The sequence below is a fragment of the Heteronotia binoei genome, chromosome 7 (genome assembly GCF_032191835.1).
Source record: "Heteronotia binoei isolate CCM8104 ecotype False Entrance Well chromosome 7, APGP_CSIRO_Hbin_v1, whole genome shotgun sequence".
In the NCBI taxonomy this organism is placed as follows: domain Eukaryota; kingdom Metazoa; phylum Chordata; class Lepidosauria; order Squamata; family Gekkonidae; genus Heteronotia; species Heteronotia binoei.
The window spans coordinates 100,301,150-100,321,887 of record NC_083229.1 but is presented as its reverse complement, the minus strand read 5'-3'; the positions used below and the strand labels follow the sequence as shown (position 1 = coordinate 100,321,887).

The window sequence follows — 20,738 nt, the reverse complement described above, 5'->3', positions numbered from 1 at the left end:
ATATTCAGCCTAGCTTCATACAGTATTCTGCCTATTTCCATGTTCATCACTTTGCACATTTAGAAACAGAACTGCACAGACCATTTCAACTCTTTCATTCACCCACATACAGCAGCATCCCATGCTAATTTCCATACACATAAAGCAGAATAGTGACTCTTACACAGCTTGTATGGCAGTATAACTTAACATATACTACAGGCACAATATGACATCTTTACTTCTGGAGAATCTTTAAATCAGAACAATTGCTTTATATTGATCATAGCATTGCAGGATTTGTTTAAATTACCACTGATGCGTCTATGATATTTTAAAATCCCTTTTCTTTGCAAAATTATATAAAACACATTCTCACAAATAATGGTGTAAAGATTTCATTTTGTATATTCAATTACACAGAAGACTTATATAGCTACCTGGCATAATACTTCCAAAAACAAAAAAAGAGGTCTTTGAAATTATACCAGGAGAAGAATATTAGGAACCAAGGTTGTTTGTTTTTTCATATTGAACATATGCCTTTTCACCATCTGTTATTGCAAACAAAATTTCAATAAATATAATTTCTCAACATGAACCTTAAAATACTTTCTCAGTTGTGGGAGCTCTTGTGCTTTTTTACAAGTCTATTTACATGAAAAACCAAAAGGAGAGATAAAGACATTTATTTTTGCTGCTCACACATGTGTACAATTGGTAGATGGTGGTGTGTCAATATTGCTCTTACTCTCTTTAACTTCATTCAGAGGTACTTTGTTACCTATCTGGCATTTGAACACTTGCTTATAGGCCTTCCGAAAATTCTCTGAGAGAAATGCATATATAATAGGATTTACAGAAGAATTACTATAAGCCAGGCAATGAGCTGCCACTCTGAAGAGAAATGAAGCTTGAGTTAGTGGGAAAACTCCAAATTCAACCCAGAGGTGTACGATATGATGTGGCAGCCAGGATATTCCAAAAACAACCACCACCACCAGGACTGTCTGTGCTGTCTAGGACCAAAAAAAGAGGAAAGCATCACAATGTTATACAATGTAGGCTTAGAATTCATTACCAATACATATTACTAAAGTACACTTAAGCATTGCACATTCATACACCCTTTTCCCCTACCTGTCTCCCCACAAAAGGCAAACCACAGGGAGAAGTAAACAGCAAACTGCGTAGAAGCTAGAGGAATCAAGGGGGAAATGCAGGAAAAGATGTTTAATAATTTCATGTGATACACCACTAACCTGAGCCTGAAAGTCTGTGAAAATCATAAAATTATCTTCAAGTGGGGGGGGGGATCCAACTTTTGATGTATCACCTTTTCATGAGGTGGGCCTAGGGTTGCCAGCCTCCAGATGGGACCTGCTTTTACAACTGATCTCTCGCTCGCAGAGATCAGCTCTCCTGGAGAAAATGACTGCTTTGAAGGGTGACCTCTATGGCATTGTACCATGCTGAGGCCCCTCCCCTCCCCAAACCTTGCCCTCTTCCAGATTCACCCCCAAAGTCTCCAGGTATTTTCCAACACAGGCCTGGCAACTCTAAGTGGGCCTCATATCCTATACCCTGTTTGTCTTCTGGTAGACCACCATGTGAAACAAGATGCTGAACTAGATGGACCATTGGTCTAACCCAGTAGGCCCTTTTGATGTTCTGAGTTAGTTCTGCCAGTTCTGGGTTGGGAAATACCTGGAGGCCTGAAAAGGTCATGGTTTCAGGAGGAGAGAGACTTCAATGGGGTATAGTATCATAGACTTCACCTTCCAATGCAGCCATTTTCTCCAGGGAAACTTATCTTTGTTGCTTGGAAATCATTTGTAATCCCAGGAAATCTCCAGTCACCACATGGAGGGTCACAACTAGGGTTGCCAACCTCCAAGTGGTGGCTGGAGATCTCCTGCTATTACAACACATCTCCAGGTGACAGTGATCAAGTCTCCTGGGGAAAATGGCCACTTTGGAAAGTGGAGTCTATGACATTATGGCCACACCCCTCCCTCCTCAGACTACACTCCCAAAATCTCCAGTCATTTCCCAACCTGGAGGTGTCAACCCTATTCACAACCCTATGCTTAGAACAATTAGCAGCTTTTTCTTTGACTCTTAACTAAAACAAATTATATTTCCTGTATATCAACTCTTGTTTATTCAAAATTGCAAAGCTTATGAGTTGGCAGGTATTTGGTATTGGCCCAGACAGTAAATATTTTCACTGACTGAGAAGAATGGGGGGAAAATACTGGTCATTTAAATGTCGAGGCTGTCAGACAAAGAAGGCACTGGGGAAGAAGGGCAGGATTGGAAGCAGCTGAATAAAACAGCCACTGTGGCATGTAAGCTTTGATGCTCCCAAGTAAGCAAAGGGGAAGGGAACATGACAATTCTCTTGTTTTCCCAACAGTGAAACAGTCCTGGGTACAAGGATTTCTTAAACTAGCACTCATCCATGTGGGGAAGAATCATTGGTGCTCTGCCCCCAACCCACTGCAGACAAAGGAAGAGGGAAGAGGTATAACCATGTTTACGTTCCCACTGCGCTGGAGGCAAAGGAAAAATGTGCAAAACGGCTAGTTGGTAGGCTGATCACTTGAATGCATTTTAGTTCACAACCTTTGCATTCATTTGCATTTAAAATAATACTTGATTTATGTACTTCATTTATGCCCTGCCTTTCTCCCCAAATGGGAGCCTGGAGATAGAAGCATGTTTCTTGGTTTGCAAATCATGCACACCTGAGTCTTTGACACTGTGTTCTTGAAAGAGAAGTGTGAAAGAGGTGCGGAGCAATACCTCTACTGAGACTGAAATGAGCATTCTACCCTCTGTGTGTGAGAAAGAAGTATTCTGATGTGGAGGCTCCCACTTAAAAAATAATTTAATATTTGTATTTTAAAGGCTTTTCAAATATCAGCTGCCCCTTTAATCATAAGGGTCTTTACAACGCAAGAATGGCTCTTCTGGATCAGACCAGCACTTCCTTTAGTCTGAAATTATGTTTCTGATTATAGGTGCCTTACATAAAGTCCATAAGCAAGGTTTGCAGGCCAAAACCTCACCTGCTCTTTCGATGTATACTGTCTCTGAACGTTTTGTTTATATACAATTTTCTGTCCTGCCTTATCTCCCTGGACTCAAGGTGCCTAATGATGCAGCAAACCAGGTTATGAATATGCAAATAACAGCTGAAATTAACAAAATAAAACCCAGAGAAACACAATGATTCCACTGAGCCATCTTGGTCAATAGCCATTCCTGGACATTTCTATACATTTATCTAATTGCATTTTAAATCCTACTTCAGCTACTGCCCATCCTTCCAATCCATTATAGCAAGTTATGCATTTTGTGGAGGCTGATCTGTTGAAAGTATTTTTAAAGTGACGAAAGTAACGCTGCTTTCTAGTTTACTATAAAGTTAACTTCTTCCATGCAAAAAGTGTGATGATATCCATAAGGGATGCTGTTAAGACCAACAAGAAATCACGGTTTCAAATTTGGTTGAAGGGAATCCTGGATGATCTGAAGTTAAAGCAGGATGGGAAATTTGTTCTTAGTGAGCAAAGAAGCACATGATTCAATTCAAATTATGCTCACTAGTTTCTGGTGAACAGATGTGTGCCTTTCACAGCTCTGTTTGTATGGGAGGGGGGCTGAAGTCAGGTCTCTTAACCCACCTTCTCTCTCTGTATGCCTCCCAAATGTGATAGTGGATGGTGGGTTCAGCTTCCTGAGAATCTCCAGTTTCATTTTATTTAATAAAGCAAATTTCTTGGCCTTATGAATGCAGATTGTTTTTATTTTGCTTTTCACTCCAAAATTGGATCTCAAAACACTTCATGTGCATAGGAAGGAAGGAAGGAAGGAAGGAAGGAAGGAAGGAAGGAAGGAAGGAAGGAAGGAAGGAAGGGGCAGTCAGATAAACCTAACAGGTACTAACTGCAGAACAACCTCCACCTATTTCAAAGGAGTTCACTTAAGAACCTCATATATGGCATATTCAATTAGTGTAAACTGATGAGCACTTGTTAGGTTGGTCCTATTACCACTCACACATACTTACACTTTGAAGTCTAACTTTAGTTTTTTTCATACCCTTCAGTTCCCATTGATGTATGGATATAGAATCAGTTCATTAAAATGCAAGTTAGAATGGGTGGGTGGGGGACTTAGGAGACCAGTGAATTTGTCTGTAAAATCAAACTTTGATTTCCAGAATGAATTCAGGAATCTGCAAATGTATGCAAGCTTGAATAACAACAAAAATTCTATGACAAATTCCTCCACATGCTATATATTTAAAATAATTACTAACTTAGAAAAGTATTTACCTTTTTCTTGGATGCTTCTGACTTCTTTGACATGTTTCTCAGCTTTTTATGCAGATGATTGAGGACCTGAAAAGATTAATTATACCTTTCATTTTGAGCCTTGTAAAAACATTTTCACAGCTCATTGATTTGCTTGAAGATAACATATTTAACACATGGTTAGTACAGATTCTGCTAAACATACCACTTTCCCTTACATGTGTGGGTGGAAAGTTACGTTTCTAAGGAAACACATTGAAGCAAAGAAATCTCCAACATATATCTTGAAATAGCTACCTTTAAGTTAAAAACAGGAAAATTATTAGAAAAAATCAATAGGAAAATGATTGAGCCCTCTGTGTGGATTCTTGGAGTGGCAAGACATGTTTCAAACTTGTAGACCCTTCAGTGATACATCTCTTTCACTCACCATGTTGATTTGATTGGGCATATTATATTATTTTATATGACCCATTTGTATGATCCATTTTCTTCTGATACAACTGCAATTCAAGGCTGGTAAAAACAAAGTTTTAAAAAACTAAAATACAATAATTACAAGGTAGCACAATTATAAGTATTGTTTCCCTTAAAACTAAGAATTTATGCTTCTTAGTGACAAGCAAATGCCAATTTATATAATTCTATTTTACACACACATATGTATATGTGGATGGACGGATGGATGGACAGAGAGAAAGAGATGATAGATAGATAGATAGATAGATAGATAGATAGATAGATAGATAGATAGATAGATAGATAGATAGATAGATAGATAGATAGATAGATAGATAGATAGATAGATGATAGATAGATAGATAGATAGATAGATAGATGATAGATAGATAGATAGATAGATAGATAGATAGATAGATAGATAGATAGATAGATAGATAGATAGATGATGGATGGATGGATGCAGGGCTTTTTTGTAGCAGGAGCTCATTTGCATATTAGGCCACACACCCCTGATGTAGCCAATCCTCCGGGAATTTACAGTAGACCCCGCACTAACAGCCTTGTAAGGATTGGCTACATCAGGAGTGTGTGGTCTAATATGCAAAGGAGTTCTTACTACAAAAAAAAGCCCTGTATGTATGTATGTATATATGAGGCCACTGAGTGAGATTGTCTGTAATTTTGGGTATATGCAGATTATATAATTCCATTTTACAAACTGCTTTGGGGAAAGAAAGAAAGAAAGAAAGAAAGAAAGAAAGAAAGAAAGAAAGAAAGAAAGAAAGAAAGAAAGAAAGAAAGAAAGAAAGAAAGAAAGAAAGAAAGAAAGAAAGAAAGAAAGAAAGAAAGATCTGATTCACCAACCTTATTGCCTAGATTCGACTGATCTGGTCACACTGACCCATGCTTCTGTACCCTCATGGTTGGATTACTGCAAGATACTCTATGTGGGGCTACAACTAGTCCAGAATGTGGCAGCCTGACTGCTGTCAGACACTAGCAGCCAGGAACATATGTTATCCATTTTGTAGAAAAAGCCCAGCAGGAACTCATTTGCATATTAGGCCACACCCTTGATGCCAAGCCAGCCAGAACTGCGTTCCTGTGCATTCCTGCTCAAAAAATGCCAATGGGTATGACCTTTAAAGACCTTTATGATTTAGAACTCACATATCTGAAGGATGCTCTCTTTCCATATGTCTGACCAATTACAGTCATCAAGCAGCCATCTGTTGGTTAACCGACCATCTAAGGTAGCCTGTCTTGCATCAACCAGAGCCCAGTCATTTTCCATTGTGGATCCAGCTCTGTGCAATGGAGATCTTTAAAAGGAACTGCAATGCATGTCTATTTGTAGGTCATTTAAGGGAGTTTGAACAGCAGACATCTTTTAGGGGGGGAAGAGGAGGGATTTGGGGGTTGTTATTTTATCTTCAGTTTTAGCTGGGGGTGTTTTATTATCATAAGCCACCTTGAACCAAGAGAAAAGGCAACATATAAATGTTTTAATTAATAAATAAATGTAGCCAGTGAACTCAAGGCTTCATCCCACACCAAGAGTCTATGCACACTGGTCTTGCTCCCCAGTTAGCTCTGATTACTTGGAGGGGGTTGAAGTAGGGTCGCTAACTCCACATTGTGAAATTCATGGATTAAGCCTGGGGAGGGTGAGATTTGGGGAGGGGATAGACTTCCGTGGGGTATCAAGTCATACAGTTCACCCACCAAAGCTGTCATTCTCTTCAGAGGAACTGACTTCTATAGTCTGGAGATAAACTATAATTCCTGGAGGTGGGCAACCCTAGGTTAAAGCGATTAACATGTGCCGGCACACTGTTTTTACAACTGCTATATCAGACCCAGAACTGAATCCTGGTGCTGAAAAAATGAACCAAATGTTCAATTTTATGAGACCAACATGTGGGAAAGTTTTGCAGTCAATAAACATGATTACTAATACATCAGTATTTTCAGCAGTTCAAAATAAGTAAAGAAACTGATTTATCTTAAATGGCAGGAGGCATAAATCTATCCAACTATATTACTAAGATGGAAATAATGCGGCATTGAATTACAGACAGCAGAGAAAATTAAGAAACAATTTTAAAGCAGCCCCTCTAGATTGACTAGCATTATCCAAATTACTTTTCTAGTCATCCTAACTTACTGTCCTTTCACTTTTTGTTCTCAAGAAGGATGTTAATGTTTTAAAGCATTCAGTTGTGGAAACAATACATTCTTGTATCAAAGAATCACAAATTTATGCATTTATAGATGCTAAGATGTCCTCCTGTCCTGAGAGCAAAAAAAAGGGGAGAACCTTATTTAACTTGTGTTTCCATGAACTTTTAAAACTCTCAGAGAGGGAAAAGTAGTTGGAGTATGTCAGGGTGCCACAGTTTTACTAAGATTATAGTAAAGATACTTTACATTATAGACAATAGAGAAAAAATGCAGAAATTATTATCCATATTTGTTTTCTCTGATTGCTTCTTTCAGCAGCTCTTTGGATTTCTGGACCAATGATTAAAACAAGATTATATCTTAGACATTTGGTGTTGCTGTTGTCCTCTAAAGGCACTTTCAGACATGTGATTATGCTGTCTGGTAAAAACAGTATTTTTCTCATAGGCTCTTCCACCCGTTTCATTGGATATACTTGCATTACGTTATAGGATATGTCATATTAAACTTATGCATCGATAAAGCTACTCAATATCAATTACAAAATAATTAAAAGCATATGAACCCATTGCCCTATGAAGCACTATCTGTGGCATAAAATTTATTTATAAATTTCAAGGTACTGTAATAGCAATATCAGGGTATACATTAGCTGCAATAGAATGTGTCATTCAATTTGACTCAATACTATGCCATTATTTTTGTTATAGTTATGCTATTATAGACAATGCTTTCTCATGTGGTTATCAATTGCTTTTCCAGGCTTCTCCCCTCCCACCCCAAGCAGCTTGAGAAGTCAGTAGATTTTTTAGGGTAGCATGCAAAACAGTACTGGAATGGGGAGGAGGGGGCTACAGCCTAGGGAAAATTGGTGACTATATATGCAAAGTACCCTCTGTTTATATATGGTGATCTTTGGAAAAAAACCTATAATTATCTTTCTCATAAGAATGAACTTACTCTATTGTGATACATTCCTATAGCACAAGAGCAATGCTTAGCTTAGGAACAGCAACTGAAACTTTGCTTTTCTAGATGTTTTGAAATATAAACCATCAAGGATATAAATCAGCATTTGCAGAGTCTGGCTGTTTGTACACTAGAGGCAACCCTGTTGTGCTATTTTTTAGAGATAAGACTAAGCATAAATTAATAACATGTTTCTACTAAATTGTCATAGTTGAAAACAAAGTCAATGGACTGAACTGTAGTAGACATAAATATTTAAGTATTTGTCACAGTGAATCTATCATAATTGTTTGACAGTGCCTCAGTTCCAACAAAACTGAGTAATGCTTAAATGTATTTGGTACCAATGGGATAAGTTAACTGGGACTGAAATAAGTCTCATTTGACTTCAATGGAAATAGTGTAATTCAGTTTTGTTGGACTTGATCAATATCTCAGTATGCTGACTTTACAGAATTATATTCAACAAATGGATATCCATGAACATGATTAATGAAAAGTGGACTGGGAAACCTCTTAAGGTGAAACCTCCTGATGTTCGCACCTCCTAACTTGGGTGCTATCAATGAAATATGGTTTTGAAGCTCAGAGCAGGATTTGGATGTAGAGTGTGGGTACAGCACTACTGGGGTCTCCTGGGCAATGTTCCCTCTAAGCTGAGTTAGTGTGAGCTTGGTCAGGGTTTTTTTTTGCCTCCGGCACACACATTTTTGTCTCAGCTCAGGAAAAATGGCCCCAGAGCAAGCTAATTTATGCAGTAGCTCACAACTTTAATGCCAGTAGCTCAGAAACTGTAATTTTTTGCTCACAAGACTCTACAGTTTAGAGGTACTGCTCCTGGGTGATCTGTAGGACTGCAGCCCATATCCAGCTGGATAAGGATCTAGAATCTTGATCCCATTCCCCAATGCACATGCAGGTCTCCCTAGTCAGTTCTTTCATACATTTATTCAGTCCTTCAAGCATACAGTACAAGGAAGTAGTTGACATGACTCATGGCTCAAAAGTTCCCCTCACTACTCCATCTGCCATCCTCCCCAGCAAGCTTCTTGCTATTGCTTTTACCCATTGCCTTAACAAGCACCCCCAGAGGCTGGCTGACCCACTGCCCCGTCTATTCCCAGCTGCTGTGAATGGCTGCTGGCTCCCAAGGTTGTTAGCCTTCACCAGCTCCACTTGGGGTTCTGCTTTTCCTTTGCTGAGCTGGCTTCTCAAAGCCACTGACCTGTGTAACCTTTTGCTTCCAGCTGTGCGTAAAAGCTTTCTTCATAAAGAGGACCTCCTGGCCACCAGTAAGTAGGTTCTCTCTCTAGCCTGTCCCTGTTACAGTGGGTCAAGCAGAGAGACAGAAATGCTGTAGTTCTATTATATAAAAATCAAAGCAGGTCAGGTCATTGTTAACTGGGTATTCACTGCTGGAATGCCATCACTGGAACATACCTTTGACTGAAGCCTGAAATTCTCAACCTCTAGAAACATAACACAGGTTAAAAAGACATCTTTCTATCCATAAAGTAATTGAGACTAAAATTATTCCCTGCAACAGTACAAAAATCTGGGGTCATCATGACATAGCTGAATGGGAAAGATTACAATAATACAGTTGTTGTTCTGGGTGCTGCTAAGTATACACATTGTGATTCTTCATTTGGAAACATGGATATAAATATTATGAGAGGAGCAAATGCCCTATTTTCAATTATTCTGTTTTGTTTTCTTTGTAAGGATGGTAAGATTGCCTAGACTTTTTGTTTGCTGTAGATTTTTGAATTTTGAGATTGCTGTAGACTTTTTGAATTTTGAGAAATGGTATTATGAATCTCCATCAAATGGTTGCCATGGAATTTGCATTTAAGGAAGTTAAGTACTGAATTTTACCCAGCCCTCATACATGCAAAGTTTCACTCAGTAGCAGGCCTCGGATTCAGTGGGAGCTCAGAGGAGCGCAGCTCCTGAAACTTTCTGAGAGTTCCACCTCTTCCTTCTGAGAGTTCCAGCTCCTTGTTCATTTAAAAGTAGGTGCAGCTGCATAACAATCCCTGGATGAGCTCCACCACCAATTTTTCTACAAAACTACCCCTGCTCAGTAGTGAAATTTCAATTCAATATACCAGAATTCAGAGTAGGACAGTGTGCCACTAGCACAAAAAAGAAATGCTCAGTTGTGTGAATATATACTTCTTTGATTAAATTAAAATGTTAAACCACTAAACTTTATTTTTCTAAATATTTTTATGTTAATAAAACAAGTAAAATGTTTGATATTAAGAAACTAATATAAATAAAAAGTTAACCATGCAATTCTAAATCAGGTCTACTCAGAATCCTACTGAAATCTATTCAGTGGAGTTTACTCCCAGGTTTCCTTAGGACTGATTTCAATTAATTGAAATATTTGAGGGAGCAAGGAAATGTACAATTTTAATTCTTGAAGGGACTAGCATAAGTTTAAGGTAACAAAGCAGGAATCAAGTTGCACTTTTAAGACCAACAAAGTTTTATTCAGAACGTAAGCTTTCGTGTGCTAAAAGCACACTTCTTCAGATGAGGGAATAAGGTATAGTGGGCTGAAATAGATGTTGTTGGTGGGTTAAGAGGGCAAACTGATACAAAGCTGGGATCACATGGTGGAATAGTGTGACAAATTAGAAGGCCATTTGGTCTGGATAGCCATAAAAGGTAATTAAAGTTGCCTGCTAATTGATGTTGCTGCAAGTTTAGGTAAATTACAAAAGGATATGTATTTCCTTGTTCTCTTTCCTATTGCAATTGACCTAAACTTGCAGCAACATCCCCCCCCCTTACACTCACAGCCCCACCAAGTCTCCAAAGCCAGATATGGACGGACAGAAAGGCAGGTATGACAAAGAACTTCTAACAGGGGCTCCCCAAAGTTACCCCACAATGACAGCTTAGTGAGCCCCCAACCCCCCAGACCAGTGAAATCAGAGTTTTCCATTTTAAGTAACACAACTGAAAGGCAGAAATGACAAGAGACTTCTGACAGCGCCTCTCCAAAGTTAAAGGCACCCCAACCCTACCAGATAAGCAAGGGAAGCATGCCCAGTACTCACAACTCTCACAGCCCTCCCCCCAAGAGCTGACACAACCTGCAGTGAATGCTTCTACTCTGCAGAGGAAAAGAAACACCTGTCAGGATGGCTGGGCCACCCACAATTCTTCAAAGCCAGGTTCAGAAGGACAGAAAGGCAGACATGACAAGATTTCTGACAGGAGCTCCCCAAAATTACACCACAACAACAGCTTAGCAGGCAATCCAGCTCCACCAGTCCATTGGAAATCAGAGTTTTCTATTTTAAGTGATTCAGTGACAGAAAAACAGACATGAAAAAAGACTTCTAGAGGGGGTTCCCCAAAGTTACCCCATAACACTAGGCAGGCAGCCCCACTAGGCATGCAACAGAAGCCTGCCCAGTGCCCACAGTTCTCACAGGCAGCCCCCTAATGGGCTGGAATACAGTGGAATAGTATTCTCTACACTGGAAACACACACAATTCTCTAAAGGCAGATCTAGAAGGACAGAAAGGCAGATTACCCAATGACAGTTGGTGAGCTTCCCAGCCCCACCAGACCAGTAGAAATCAGAGTTTTTCATTTAAATTGTTTAGTGATGCAAAATGTCTTGCATAATAAAGACTATACAGTTTCTTGCCCAGCCAAGTGATTATGGATTGATGTGTTGACATATGTTCATACACTGAAATAATAATACATGAGAACTATTTTTCAAGTATGTCCCTAAGTAACATTTGTGCCTCTAGAGTTGCTTCCACAGTGGATGTTAGAACTAGCTCCTCTACAATCTCTCCAAGTTGGGGGTGTCAGTCAGACAATCAGTAAGTGGATTACTTTTTTGGGGTCCCAGTCTCCCACCCCTCCTGAGTACGAACACTTGCCCCAACTTTGTCCTTCTAATTCCTCCACAGGCAGCAGCAAAAGGTGCACACAACTATATTACCACTGGAGAAAAGAGTGGCAGTCAGTGCAATGAAGAAGAGGCCCACTCCCTCTCAGAAGGGAGAAGTGGAGGGAGAGCAGGAGGTCATAGATGGGACATCAAGGTGGGCCATCCTCTAAGAAGTCAAAAGAGGCTACATTGAGGGCCCAAGAAGTAACTTGTCTCATCACTGATGATTGCTGTGGATGGTCAACACTTCTTCCTAGTGGAGAACATAGCCTGTTACCAGCTGCAGTGGTGATGGTCAAGGCTGAGGTCTCCCGAGTACAAGGCAGAACCATGCATTTCACAGATTCTTGAATGTTTCTCTAAATACTCTAAATATTCTTTAAGAATCTTTCATCTGAATCTTGAATGATCTTTTCAGTTTTTTCTTTCTAATTGTTGCATTTGGTGCACAAGTGTTCATGGTAATTTTTCCATCAGTTTTTCAATTCTCCGGTCTTCATCTGTTTCATATACTGTTGTTTTTTCTCTTTTTCGCTTTGATGGTAATAAACAAGAGGGAAGGAGCAGGGGAAGGGAAAAGAAACAATGAAGGTAAACCAGCATTTTTTGTTTTGTTTCCCATTACGCTGATTCATCTAAAGTCTTCAGAAAAAGAAAATATTATAAATTAATCTGATGTCTTCTTGTTGCTTTTTATTCTGAAGGATTTCAAAGAAGTCCTTCAAATAAACATCCTTCATCAAAAATAGGAGAATGAAAAAAAAGAAAAGAACTGCTTATATATTCCACAAAAAAAGTAGAAGAAAGGAGAACTTCAGTTAGTATTTTTACACTAATTATGGAAGCTGAAATTTCCATGGAAACCAGCCAAGTGGGGTTCAGTCAAGTACATTCCTTAACCTGGAATCTCTGTAATTAATGATCAAAGCTTATCAGAAACCTTGCTTGCCAGAGATCATAATATTTTGAAAGCATTCTTACCACTATTTTTTGAATGCCATCTTCAAATGCTGCTGGTAGTCTGTCAATCCTTCCAATTATGATCACAGTTGCAGGAGTCCAAAATATTGCAAAGATTGCCGATTTTGAATTGATAAAAAGAATATGAGAAACAGGAATACGAATCAGCTGTTTTTATTGGCAGAAAGGTCTCCTTGTCTTTGCTGTCCTTAGAACCACTGTGCAAACCTGATAGATCAAGCTCCTGCCCCACCCCTCCCCCCATGGATTCACCTGTAAGTTGGGTCTCCCTGTTGGGGAGAGGTAAGAATAGAGAAATAAATCCCTCCTTCCCAGGTGCTTGCCCCACACCAAGGCAGTACTATAGCCTTTCAAAGTGCTCCTTTTCAGGTCACCACGTTCCCTGGTAGTTCCCTCATTAGAGAGTTTTGATCATTTTGTGGATTCAGAGGATGCAATCAGTTATCTTGGATGAATAGTTTAGAAACATTCTGTATAACCAGCAGAACTGTATCTGCAATGTGTATATAATTGAAGATTTTTCCTATTATTTATTGAGCTGGTCTATCTGTAAGGAGGTAAAACATAAAGAAAGAAAGAAGTTTCTCATAGGGATAATAGAAAATTAAATCCTTGCTAACCAGTCCTGATAGGAACAATATTGTAAGGGTAGTTTAATTTGATTTTCTAGCAGTACACAAATGGCAGAATTCCACATATTTATTTATATATTTAATTATATTCCTTCTTTCTCCCCAATGAGATTCCAAAGCAGTTTACATCATTTTCCTCTCTTCCATTTTATCCTCACAGCAACGCTCTGAGGTAGGTTAGACTGAGCGTGTATAACTGGCCAAAGGTTACGCAGTGCGCTTCCATGGCATAAATGGAGATTTGAACCCAGATCTCTCAGATACTAGTCTGGCACTCTTGGCCACTACACCACACTGGCTCTCATAGAATGGATTGCCTTAATATTAAATGATTGCTTATATTTACTGACATTTTATGATGTAAGTAAGTATCTTTCAAGGGCCTTGTGGCCTAAACAAACAAATGGTTAATACTAAAATGGTTAATATTGACTTGTTTCATAACCTGTCCAAGTCAGAATTATTCCAGACAACCAGGCATGAAAGCTTTACAAAGGCTTGTCTTTTTCCAGTTAGATCAAAAAAGGCTAAAATAGTCCTAGTGGAGGACAGTAAAGCTAACGACATTTTTTTTTGGGGGGGGGGGAGACTCTTTGGTGTAGTGGTTAAGTGTGCGGACTCTTATCTGGGAGAACCGGGTTTGATTCCCCACTCCTCCACTTGCACCTGCTAGCATGGCCTTGGGTCAGCCATAGCTCTGGCAGAGGTTGTCCTTGAAAGGGCAGCTGCTGTGAGAGCCCTCTCCAGCCCCACCCACCTCACAGGGTGTCTGTTGTGGGGGAGGAAGGTAAAGGAGATTGTGAGCCGCTCTGAGACTCTTCGGAGTGGAGGGCGGGATAGAAATCCAATATCTTCTTCTTCTTCTTTCTAGACTGATTTGCAAGGTTCTTCAATAGGAACTGTACTTATAGCCTAATTCTTGTGTCAGCAGTTAGATTTTAGAATAAGAATATTAACCATTACACTAGAATACATCAGTGGTGATACCGTAATGTTACAGTCAGTTCCAAAGTTGTCTGAAAACAATAAAGGAGTATCTCTACTGCTCTGCTACCATTATGCCAATATATACTTAAATCTCTTCCCTCCCACATACAGTAAGAATTAGTGCCCAGTATTTGTGCATGTCTTGACATGTATGGCCCAAAGTAGCCTGATCTTGTCAGATCTCAGAAGCTAAGTAGGATCAACCCTGGTTAATACTTGGGTGGCAGACCACCAAAGAAGTCCACGGTTGCTAGACAGAAGCAGACAATGGCAAATTACCTGTTTGTTTCTCACCTTGAAAATCCTACAGGGTTGCAATAAGTAGGCTGTGACTTGATGACATTCCTGCCCCCCACACATACACACCATTTAGCCTCTTGAGACTTCTGTATTCTGTGCTACTCACAGGGATTAATAAATTTTAATTATTTTGTTATTGCAAATGCAGTTTTTTTCTGTTGCAGAAACTAAATGATATCGATGTAAATTTGTATGTAAAATCATAAGTGATTGAGAGGCATTTTGAAAAACATAATTGACACACCTGTCAGCAAGGTTTTCTGCTTAACACGGCTAGTGAATCCTGAAACGTGAGCTAATGGCAAAATGAAAGTTTGTTTAACTTAAAGAACCAGTTTTATGATATAGACTTACATATTTCAATGACACTTCAGCTACGGATAGATTAAAGTGACTGTCCAGTGTATATGAAGCCAATTTTGTTGACGAGGCATCTAAATTACTGTTCATTCAAGGATATAAATTAATGCAATACGTAGAGTGCTCCTTTGATTAGAAATGGACTGGGGTAGTGAGTTTTGGCTCTGAAATGGCTCTGTCCCTTCAACTCTGATCATTTCTATTGATCCTTGCTATTTCAATCAAACAGTCAAGTGGTTGTTTTTTTTTTAATGATAACCTAATAGCTGTTGGAGATATTGTCCTGAACTACTGAAGTCAATAGCAGAGTTTCACCAATATTGGGATGCAGTGTTAGGAACACATTTCCCAGCTGGAATCTTTGTTTCTTTCCCAGAGTTCACTCCACATCCCAATGATTTTAATCCCTATCCCAATGATTTTAATAATGCTGAGTTCCATTACTTTTTCACAATCCATCAATAGGTATAAGACTTCTGATCACAGACCATTCTTTTCTTTTGATATGGTCAGTATAACTGGCACCTGAAGGGATGGGGGATAGTTTTCAGGTATGTTCTTCTGCCTTTTCCCCAACAGGTAATTCACACTGTCATACACATGTGAGAGATCTTAACATGAAGCAGCAGACACTTACTTCATACAAAGCAACCCGTGACTGGATCAGGATAGAATGTTCTAACCAAAGGATAAGAAGCAGAACATGCAAACACCCATGATGTAATAGGGCAGCTCCAAATGAATTTTTGGAACACTTAAGACTGCATTTTGAACAACATGTGTCTTAGTACTGGTCTGGGAATATATCCTAGTTATAACATACTAAATAATACTTCTAGTCATGCAACTATCATAATTAAGGATCTTACTTCAAATCCTTACATATTTCAATGACACTTCAGCTACATATAGATTAAAGTGACTGGCCAGTATATATGAAGCCAATTTTGTTGACAAGGCATCCACATTACTGTTCATTCAAAGATACAAATTAATGCAATACACAGAGTGGTCCTTTGATCAGAAACGAACTGGAGTGGTGAGTTTTCGCTCTGTAATGTCTCTGTCCCTTCAACTCCTCACAAATAAACATATTTATTTATAACATAAATACCTATCTGTACTTTAGTTCTTGCAGAAATTAGTATATATACATAGTTTTCTGCTAAACCTTTACATAAAATTGCCTGTATATAATGATATACTAGCCTGTTGCATATCCGATAAAAGCCTTTTGAAATGTAACTTTACCATTTTATTTGTAGTGCAGATTTAAAATCATGTCATTTTTAATTTCATTTTTATTTATTATTTTCTGCCATAATTTTTAACTATTTATGTATTTCGGTAAACTCCCCTTGTGTGAACATGTATGTACACACACACACAAAACCTATAGATCAGAGTGGCCAACTGTGGCTCTTTCACACATATTGTGTGGCTCTTGAAGCCCCCACCAACCCACTGGTCAGCTTGGAGAAAACATTTCACTCTTTAAATCACTTCACCAAGCCAGCAGCTTTGAGAATGCATTTAAAGTTTAAGTTGCTTTCTTTTCACCTCTCCCTCACCCCCCCCCCCCAATCTATTTGCCTTCCTTCCTGTTTTATGGCTCTCAAACATCTGACATTCATGTTTTGCGGGTCTCAAACATTTGACGTTTATTCTATGTAGCTCCTACATTAAGCAAGTTTGGCCATTCCTGCTATAGATCCTGGTGACTTTCCCACTGATCCACTATTCATTTATTATTCTATTCCTGAGCTTGCACAAAAAAATTACTGTACCTTTGCCCGTGAAGATCTGCCCTATGCACCTCTTCTATTTCTACACATACATGTATGCACATACACACATATTTCATTTGCACATAGTGCACATTTGGGAAACAGCTTCTCAGAGCCACACTTTTATTTTTTCCACATATACACATTTTGCTTTGCACTGAATGGAATTTAACATTAAAAGTGTAGATTATGCCTTTACTCACCATAGTCTTTTACAATTAACATTAACTGCTCATCTGTCACAGCACATGCTTGTTTCCATACTTCACACACATAGTCTATCACTCACACATTCCCTGACAGCTCTCCATAAGGAAGATATAACCCACATATGCCCCATTACTCTACATTTCATTGGAGTTATACCATTTGCCACACAAGATGGTGTGACTCTCTCTTATACACAGGTACTTTCTATATAGCTTGTTATCCACGCACCCACCTTGGCATAACAGAATGAGATCAGCAGCAGAGGCAGTAGGTATCCAAAGACAAAGGTGCAGACCACATAAACTTTCTTCTGCTCTTGACTGGGCCATATTTCCCAGCAGAAGGTCTGGTTCACGGTTTCCTGATGCAAGATGCGCTGGTAGTGAGCCACAGGGGAGGCCATGGCAATGGACAGCAACCAGATGACCCCAACACCAAGCAGCGCATTACGGGACACCCGCAGGGATGAAGAACGTCGGGAGTGCACAATGGCCACATAGCGGTCCACAGACATAGCAGATAGGGTGAAAATGCTGACCAACATAGAGACTGTGAAGAAGTAATGGATAAACTTGCAGATAAAGGTGCCCAACACCCAGCTGGGCAATATGTACACGGTCGACTGGAAAGGGATGCAGAAGAGCAAGTAGGTCAAGTCAGCAATGCTCAGGTTGAGGATGAATATGTTGGTGGTGCTGCGGGGCTTGCCGGGCTTACTCCTGGCCAGCACCGTGATGACCAGCGAGTTGCCCAGCACCCCCAAGGTGAAAATGAGGCCAAAGACAATCAAGGTGATGAAGTTCTCCATGCCAATATCTGAGAGGAAGTTGGTGGCCTCCTCTTCCTCCTCCAGGGGGCGCTCCCTGGAGAGCCAGGAGGCCATGGATCCCAAGCCTTCCGACTGGTTCATGGAGAGGGTGGAGAAGGCTGCTTCGGGGTCCATGCTCTGGGCAGCCCCCCCCAGCCCAACTGGGGAAGAGGGCAGACGAAGCCAAGTCACCCAAGCCCCAGCCTGCCCACTCACCCTTCCCCAGCCTTTCCCTAGTCCTTGGAAAGAAACCACTTTCCAAGCCCAAAGCAGCCTCCCCTCAAAGAAGCCAAGTCGACCCTTCCTCTCTATTTAAGAAGCCGAGCTCCAAGCGGAAGTCCCTCAAGTCCAGGGAGACAGCTGGCTGGGACCCTCCCGAGGCAAAAGAAAACTTCCCGCCGCCTGAGAGGCAGGAAAGCGCGCCAACGAGGACTCCTTCTCTCCCAGGGGACGCCAGCTGCCCCTGATAAGGAGGCAACGAAAGAGGCAGAGGGAGAGACAGACAGTGGCACTGCCAAACCTCGGGCTTCTCCGAGGCTTCGCTCGCCTTTCGCCCCTTTCTTCCCTGACGAGCCAAGCAGCGCCCAGGCAGGCAGCGGTCGCCACGGCAGCCCCTGCCCGACTGTGTGTGGACTGGCGCTTTCACCGCCTCTAGTCTCCCACCGCAGGCTCCTCCCCAACCATCTCGAAGTGACGCTCGCCCCGGCGCTGGCGAGCTCCACTTCTCCGTCGAGGCTTGCGGTAGCCGGGCAGCCTCTTCCCTTCCTCCCCCCCCCCCTTCCTTTTCTCCTGCCTTTGCCGCCTGCTGGCCCGAAGGGCTCCGAGTGAGGCGGGGACGGGGAGGTGCGGAGGTAGCCCGCCTCAGGATCTGTTGCTTTTTCTTCCCTGGTTTCGCTGGGGTAACTTCGCCATCCCGAGCCAGCCGAGCCAGAGAACACAAGCCCGCCAGGGGGAAACAGTGAATTGCGCTCCAAACGGGTCACTCTCTTGTCTCTCCTTCCAGATGGAACTATCCCGTTTAACCAAAATCTCTTTATTCCAAGGGGGTAGCAGATAAGAAGGCAATTCCTTGCCCCCCCCCCCCAGCCCCGCAAGTAACTATAACTTCTTCCCTGTTCTCTGGGCAGGGTACTCAAATGTAGCTGCTGAACGAGTAACAGTTTCAGCAGAGGCAGCTCCTTTGGATTTGCTTTCATGTATATAGCTCACTCCTTGGGTTTTGGGGGTTTTTTACATATGCAGAGGAAAATAAAGGGTGGGTGGAAGCGCAACTGTTTTTCTTTAAAATACTTCCTGACTCAGGAATCGGCTGTGAAGTGCATTCTATTTTTCATCCAAATTCTCTCCCACATTTATATGTGCGAAATGCGCGCAAAAAAAAAAAAGAGAGAGAGAGAGAAAGCCAAAAGACAGTCTTGTGGCACCTCAAATAACAGATTTGTTGTGGGATAAACTTGCACAGACTAAAGCCCACCAAATCTGAATGCGTGGAAACTGATGCCACAATAAATTTAAAGGATCTGTAGGTCTCCTTGTTTTGTTTTTTTCTGCAAAGAAGTGAGAAGAAATGAGAGAGATGCACAAATGTGTTTCTTAGCATTACATATGAAAATGCTAAGTTTGTGATACAGGAGCAAGAAAAGCTATGCAGTACTCTGCTCTTAAAAGAACAGGAGCTCTGTCCTGAACGTCATCTGTCCTGAACTGCTTCTGTCTGTCCTACCCATAGGGTAGTAGGTAGGGATCCTTCATTCATCTCTAGGGTGGTTAAGAAGGCAACAAAAAATATTCCAGATTTGAACTACAATATCTTATAATTAACCATGTATATATATATATTGGGATAAAACAGAAAGCCACAAAATTGGAAAGCAAACAACAATTGGAGTGAGACAGTGTTCCATTCCCATTGCTCTCATGCAGGAAATGAAAGAGATGGGACATTCCATAATGATGTACAAAAGTATACTGAAGTGGTACATGGTATTTGACAGTTACTTTCAGCAGTGTAAAAAACTTAGGGAATGTCTTAAGCATTTCTCTCCCTTTTTCGTAACATGAAGTAATAAGGCATTAAAGTAGTCTTGGATGATTCAGTGTACAGTGAAGGCAACACTGGATCATTGGAGTGTTACAAATTCATAGCCCACTGTAGAAGTGGATATTGTCATCGTCAGTGAAGATTAAGATACAAGATCACTTCATGGTTTAGCTAGGGTCCAAACAGAGGACTGAGCTGAGCCAAGATTTCAATCAACCAAAAGAGGTAGCAGCAAACAGAACAGGTCACCAACACTGTGGTGATAACACCTCTATTAGGCCCTTTAGGCATGCACCAGGGAGGATACCACTGACCACTCCCCCAGAAAACACTCAAAGCAATGATAGACACCATATTCATGTCCTTCTTACTATGCCGCTACTTAGGATGATTAATTTTTATGGAAAAGATTTTTTGCCATTCAGAACAATCTTGAGCACAAGAAGTGATAAATTTTAATCACTGTGGATCCTCACAGACTTAACACTTTCATTGTAACAAAAAGTTTCATGAGTCAGAGCCCACTTAATCAGATTCATGAAATATTTTCATTAGTAGTAGATAGACAGACAAGTACACCCATTTCCTAGCAAGTCATCTACATATCTGGAAAGATTCATCAGGAATATTCTTCTGTTAACTTGAACAAAACATGCACTAGTTAAAAAAAATAGCATCCCATTAGGAATTGTCTTCTTCCACAGGATAACATAATATTTTGTCTTATCCTTTTGTAATACAATCTGTGATTAATGATACAATGATGGTACTTATATCTGTTTAT

General features: G+C 40.4%; 1 protein-coding gene across 1 annotated transcript; it reads right to left on the bottom strand.

Annotated features, from left to right (window-relative positions):
• Positions 1 to 652: 652 nt before the first annotated feature.
• On the bottom strand, positions 653 to 18,105 carry GALR1 (galanin receptor 1). Its single transcript, XM_060242987.1, has 3 exons — positions 17,338 to 18,105; positions 4,326 to 4,391; positions 653 to 998 (listed from the first exon to the last, which is right to left on the bottom strand). The coding sequence occupies exons 1-3, from the start codon at positions 18,046 to 18,048 to the stop codon at positions 681 to 683; spliced, it is 1,095 nt and encodes a 364-aa protein (XP_060098970.1). The 5' UTR covers positions 18,049 to 18,105; the 3' UTR covers positions 653 to 680.
• Between the last annotated feature and the right edge of the window lie 2,633 nt (positions 18,106 to 20,738).

What these genes read in the sequence shown, in the direction of transcription:
- GALR1 (XM_060242987.1), bottom strand. Translation starts at nt 18,048, where the DNA reads ATGGACCCCGAAGCAGCCTTCTCCACCCTCTCCATGAACCAGTCGGAA. An exon ending in TCTCATTCTGTTATGCCAAG is followed by an intron (nt 4,392 to 17,337) that starts GTGGGTGCGTGG and finishes TAATCTTTTCAG; the next exon opens with GTCCTCAATCATCTGCATAA. An exon ending in CAGAAGCATCCAAGAAAAAG is followed by an intron (nt 999 to 4,325) that starts GTAAATACTTTT and finishes TTTTGGTCCTAG; the next exon opens with ACAGCACAGACAGTCCTGGT.